Below are 6,000 nucleotides of genomic sequence, written 5' to 3' on the forward strand. Positions count from 1 at the left end.
TTTTCATTTATATTTTTTAGACCTATACTGGAATATTAGCACATACTGAGACAAACTAACAACCAAGATGTTAAAAAGGAACTTAAAATGTTTTGGCTCTGAAGTTGGCTTGATTTTTGTTGAGAGCTCACAATGATTCTTCTTAACATTTGGGTTGCCAACCCCTGGTCTAAACCACAGGGAGCTAAAATAGTGTCAGTTATGGTGGCGGGTGTCTGTAGACCTCTGAAGTCATGTTGCCAGTCAGTAGATGCTGCCATGCCCATTTTAGGATCTCTAGGTCTGAGCTGATTTCTCTGCGGAAAAAATGAATGCCATTTTCAAAGATCACAAAAAAAAAAACAGACAGACAGACAGAATATTCCAAACCCAAGTATTTTTTGCCAAACACATTTTTTTCAAATGTCACTGGATCCTCTAATTAATGAGGTCACTGAAGTGTAATATGGGCATGATGCCAGCTACAGAATGGCACACGACTTCAGAGGTCTGTAATGAATTCAGAGGTCTGTAATGAATTCAGAGGTCTTAGCAAAGATTTGTTCTCGGTCCAAAATCTCTAATAATACAGTACATTTACTGGGAACTTTCATATTCATATTTCATTTTAGAAGAAATTGTTAGAATTTATTTTCTTCTCTTTAACCATTAATGTGTTTTCTTTTCTTTTAAATCATTACACAGGCAGTTGATTCCTCAGTTTCTACAGCCAAAACAGAGCCTGACCATGGTTGGTGTTTTTTATAATACACGTAGGCAGACAGCATAGATAACTGCTCTTATACCCATTTAATATGTTCCTTTGTGTTAATTCCATCTTTCACCAGGCGATGGAGACATTGGTGCTGTAGAGAAGCTGGTTCATAAAGAGCGCCATCCAGAGCCAGCATTAAGATCCCACTCTCCTCAGTCTCAGCCAAAACATGCTGGTCCTGCATCTGCACCTGTGCCTGTTCATGCACCTGTTCACACACCTGCTCACACACCTGCAGCCAAGCCCACACCTGCCACCACACAGACAGGCACCAAATCCTCACTCAGCCCTCATCCCAGCAGCTCCAAACCTCTCCACAGCCCTCAGGCTTCTGGACCACCAAGCCCAGATAGGCTCTCGAGCCTGGAGCACCTGCCCAGCCCTTGGGTTCCTCCAAGCCCCCTGACCAGTCCACCAAGCAGCTGTAGCTCCACCACTTCAGCAGGTCGAGTTAGATAAAACTTCATCCCTTTGTTCACATTTTTAACTTTTGTTTCTCTCAGTGGGTCTTCCTCAAGAGATTTTTACATTCCCACATTTCTGGACAAACTGCTTTGGGACAATGACTGCTGTAAAAAGCACTATTAAAATACAACCCGTTTCCATGTGAATGTACTGTTCGCCACAGTGGGCATGTCATGTGATTGTCATGTTAATAATTCTCTGACACTGATGGTTACACTTGCTCTCCGTTTGTCAGATGATGTCTCAGGTCACTCCAGTACCAGCTCTTACCCCAAACTGCCTATAATGGCTCTACACCACAAGGAGGCACCATCTGACATAGCGACAGAGGAGCAGTCACCTGTCTATCACAGCGTAGATGGAGTCCCACCTCATATAAGTATATTTATTTATTAGTCTTTTTTTCTTACTTTTTCGGTAATTAATACAGTTTACTAAAGTTGAACAAGCAACACTTGACTTGAAGGGTGTCTACATAACACATTCATAACATCTTCCATAAACACTTCATACCAAGTTCACAAATGTTTAAATCAACACTTATAAAGTGTACATGTTTTACATGATATTAAAGTTGACAACTGTCTCAATTTGCTGAGATACATCTTTCAAAATAAAGTGCTCTTTTTTTTTTTTACTTTAAAAAAGTGCATTATTTTGAGTAAATCACCATTTCTGGACATGCAAAATAAAAATGAACTCACTTTATCCCTTGGGTCATTAAGTACTTTGACACTGAGGCACTTTTCATGTATACTTTTGACTCCTTTTTAATGATTTGTTTTTACTTAAGCATTTGTTGCTTTACATCTCACTTTACCATGTGGACAGTGAATTACTCATAAATATGCTAGTACTGAATCTTAGTATGGTGGTGGAACTAAATAGGGCAATAATACTCCCTTTAAACACTCATGAACATGCTATGAAGTGTTTATGTAAGATGTTATGAATGTGTTATTTAGGCACCCTTCAAGTAAAGTGTTACTGAGTTTTGGGTTGTTTTCAAATTTAAGACAAAAAGACTTTTGGGTACTTTACTTGATCCCTGCTATACTGACCTAGTAATGACCAAGTTATGCCATTAACTTCTCAAAGCAGATATCATATGCTGTCAAGAGTTGTCGTGGTAGATAACAGCCTCATATAACCACTGGCATTGATTGTCATGTCAGATGCCATAACGTTTGATTTCATGTTGTAAGCTATGTTTGGCTAAAATAACACCTGTTAGCCATCATTATGGCAGCTTACGACAGCATACAACATCTGCCACGATGTTCAACTATCAAATTTTCATTTATTTCTTCTTTTTGTGAAAAATCTTTTGGCTTACGTTCTCTGACTGATAAAATACAGTGTTCAGCAGTTCTGTTGTCATGGTGGTCTGTTTTCTGCAGAGAGCTTCTGTGAGCTACTGCTGTTTCAGTGGTTTCTTACTGCTGAGGTGTTGCTGTTGATGGTGTTGGAGTTGCTTATACTGTTGCTCTGTTTGACTCTCAGTTCTGGACACTGCAGCAGAGGACAGTGTGTTTGAGTCAGAATCGAATGCACATACTTCAGAAACAGGACAACACTGCACTTCCCGTCACTCCTCCGCCAATCCTGCTGAAGAGAAAGGTGATCCTCTCTGCCTGTCTTTCACATGAAGTCACAGTTCACTTATATAGAGATACTTGTCTTTCTGTATTGCCTCTGTTTTCCTTGCTCTGTTGCATCTTAACGTGCTTCTATACAGTAATGGACAAAAGTCACAGTAAAACAGGCAAGTTATTAATTTTCAGGAGATCTGAAATTCGGTATATGATCCATGTCCAAGAGTCCAAGAGAGCACAATTGGCCTCAATCTCTCCCTCTGTCTCCCATCACCCAGTGCAGTGCTAGCCAATATAAGCGTCAGTTAGCTGACTTAGCAGTCATTGTTGTGTTAGCACCAGTTATAAAAGATGAGATGGCTCGCTTCACAGGTCTCGGAGGAAGCCTGTGCTGGCTTTTGCCCTCCTAGCACTGGTGATATTGTCTGATTGGGGAGTCGTAACTAGTAGATGACCTCAGTATCATTTAATGTGTCTGGGCTTACTCGAATGGAGAATCAAAAATGCAACCAACTTTTAGGACTGAACTTTGGAGGTATGAAAAAATATCTCACAGCAGTGACGCTGACATAGAAGTGTGTGTGGTGCTAGTATGAGTGTAACAGACACAGCAGTGTTTCTAGGGTTTTTACATGTCAGTTGCAAGTAATCATTCAAAAATATGCAGATATTTTTATGCTCTGGTCAGAAACTGAGCAACGATGAAGGACTAGAGGGGGGTCAACAGATAACCTACTGTCTCTATCTGTACACCAGCAAGGCAGAGCAACAAGATAATTATTTCTAACAAAGTTGACAATTAATATAATAACTGCAGTTGAACTAAATTGGCAGTTATCTTTGTTTGTTTGTTTTTTTTTTTTTTTTGTAGTTGGCCTGAGGAGAGACTCTTCTTTAGCTCAGAACCTCAGCACTGCAGACTCTGACACACAGCACCAGCTTGATGACCAGCACATTGACCCAACATCAGCCCACAGTGAGCCACCCAACCAGGACAAAACAGCAGAATGAACACAAACCAACCAGGACAGTGGTGTAAAATAACTATCATGCAAACCAGGGAAGTTCCAACTTTTACTTTACAGCCAGATATACTCCCAGAGCAGGGTGCTTGCCTTCTTGTCACAAATCTAATATAAAATTAGGGGGATTCCTGTTTTTTTTTTTATTATTATTATTATTTTATTTTAGTAAACGGTTGAGATGTAAACGAGGAGTGGTTAGATAAAAAATGCTCCCTCCTTGAGAACCTGAGTCAGAATTGTTCACAGTGGTGGTGATAGGAACCAGACATCTGAAGAGTTTAATGCCTTTAAAAGCTGCTTCACAGAAAGGTGTCACCTTAAATGGTTATAAATAAGCTGTTTGATGTGAGACGATAGTTTTTATCATGTAACTTTTTTAAAACCACGCACATGAATCTTGTTGGCGACTTTTTTTTTCCCCTAGATTTATCACTATTTCACCATCATCAGCATTACATATAAAAACTCAGAAGATAGGTGTAGATCCACTGGTGGTTTTGGACAGTAAATAAAATGGCTGTATTTGTTTTGTAGACATTGTGACTCCTGGTTCCCATCACCACCACTGTAAAGAAATCTGAGTGTGTTTCTCTATAGTGACACATTTCACACCAAACCACCCTTTGACTTTGTTTACATCTGAGTCACTGAACTGTGCACACACACACAAACACACACACACACCTCTTCTAAGCCGCTTCTCCCGCAGGGTCACGTGGGGGTGCTGGAGCCTATCCCAGCGGTCATCAGGCGGAAGGCAGGATACACCCTGGACAGGCCGCCAGTCCAGTTTTTTTTTTTAATGGGTGGAATTCCCCTTTAAAGTAGCTCCTGCTATTATGAGCCGTTCTCCAACAGTCAGCACAAATGTGAGAAGTATCTTTACTTTCATGGGTGAGCTGAAGTCTGCCTGTGCTTACAGAGCACTTCTGTGATTTTGAGGCCCAACTCACTCTCTTTCTGCCTTTCATTTACTTTCTTTCACTCTTCTTTCTCTCTTTTCCTCACACAGTGTAATGTAGTAGAAGAGGACTTTACAAAGTGCTAGTCTTAAAGAAGATGGTTCTTCAAGGGTTCTTTAGTAAAGACAGTGTTCCTATTTAGCCCCAAAAAGGATTCTTCTGTTGTTATGATGTCGAGCTTATGACGATAGAAGGCTTTTTTGCGCTATATAGAACCCTTTTCCAAAACAGAAAACCACTGAAGAACCATTTCACCATGCAAAGAACCATTAAGCGTGCAGATGGTTCTTTTTGGGTGTTCAAGGTTCCATATGGAACTATTGTTTGTACTAAAGAACGCTTGAAGAACCAAAGGTTCAAGTACACTCTAAGAAATTATTGTTCTTCAAGGCTTCTTCAGTAAAGACAATGGTTTCATATAAAACCATGGTGTTAGGAAGGGTCTCCTTGGACAGTGTTCTCCCTCAGAAACCAGAGAATGAAGCGATAAACCAGCTCGGCAGATCCCGCTAAGACCCAAAATAGAGCGCGCTCGGTGCAAATGAGGAACAAACACTCTCGTAGAGAGATGAGTGATTTATTCGGCAAAAGCACAGAGAAGAAGGGGGGGGTCCCCTCTTTTATACACACACACACACACACAGCCCTTCCCTCGTGCACGCAGGCAGTCAAGGGGGGCTCGACCACATTCTAACATATGTCGTAACCTGCATGTCCATACATGGAGTTGTTTTTCTCCATCTCTGGATGTGCTCAGTTCAATATCAAAATCCAGTAAGTCAAAAGTGCAAATGGGTTGCACAATAAAAGAGGAACAATAGTTATTAACAGCCTGTAAGTATGCACAAAGCCTTGCACCCTCAGCAGAGTCTGATTTTATTAATACATGTTAGTCACTGGGGAGGAGACAGGCCAAAGGAAAGTTAACCTTTACACATGGACACTCCAACAACCCTTTGCATGATTAAAGGGTTCTGTGTATCATGCAAGTGTTCTTCAGATTGATGGAGAATGTATTGTACATGATTCTATATAGAACCTTTTTGAAAAGGCACCAGAAAGGGTTCTTCTAACTTTACGATGTCGAGCTTGTAATAAGAGAAGTACCCTTTTTGTGCTATACAGAACCATTTCCTTTGCTAAAGAACCCTTGAAGAACCATTTTTTTAAGTGTGTAGTTCTAATGCTAAGAAACTAAT

At 40.5% G+C, this 6,000-nt stretch overlaps 1 protein-coding gene across 1 annotated transcript in view; it reads left to right on the top strand.

Annotated features, from left to right (window-relative positions):
* The window catches only part of LOC108442487 (F-actin-uncapping protein LRRC16A-like), a 53,083-nt gene extending 48,740 nt beyond the window's left edge, over nt 1-4,343 (top strand). Inside the window, exons 34-38 of the mRNA XM_017722551.2 lie at nt 685-730; nt 828-1,199; nt 1,455-1,598; nt 2,723-2,839; nt 3,686-4,343. Of these exons, the coding sequence (XP_017578040.1) occupies nt 685-730; nt 828-1,199; nt 1,455-1,598; nt 2,723-2,839; nt 3,686-3,825 (819 nt within the window). The 3' untranslated portion in view covers nt 3,826-4,343. The remainder of the gene's footprint in view (nt 1-684; nt 731-827; nt 1,200-1,454; nt 1,599-2,722; nt 2,840-3,685) is intronic.
* The last annotated feature ends 1,657 nt before the right edge of the window (nt 4,344-6,000 follow it).

Source organism: Pygocentrus nattereri, chromosome 11, assembly GCF_015220715.1.
Source record: "Pygocentrus nattereri isolate fPygNat1 chromosome 11, fPygNat1.pri, whole genome shotgun sequence".
NCBI lineage: Eukaryota > Metazoa > Chordata > Actinopteri > Characiformes > Serrasalmidae > Pygocentrus > Pygocentrus nattereri.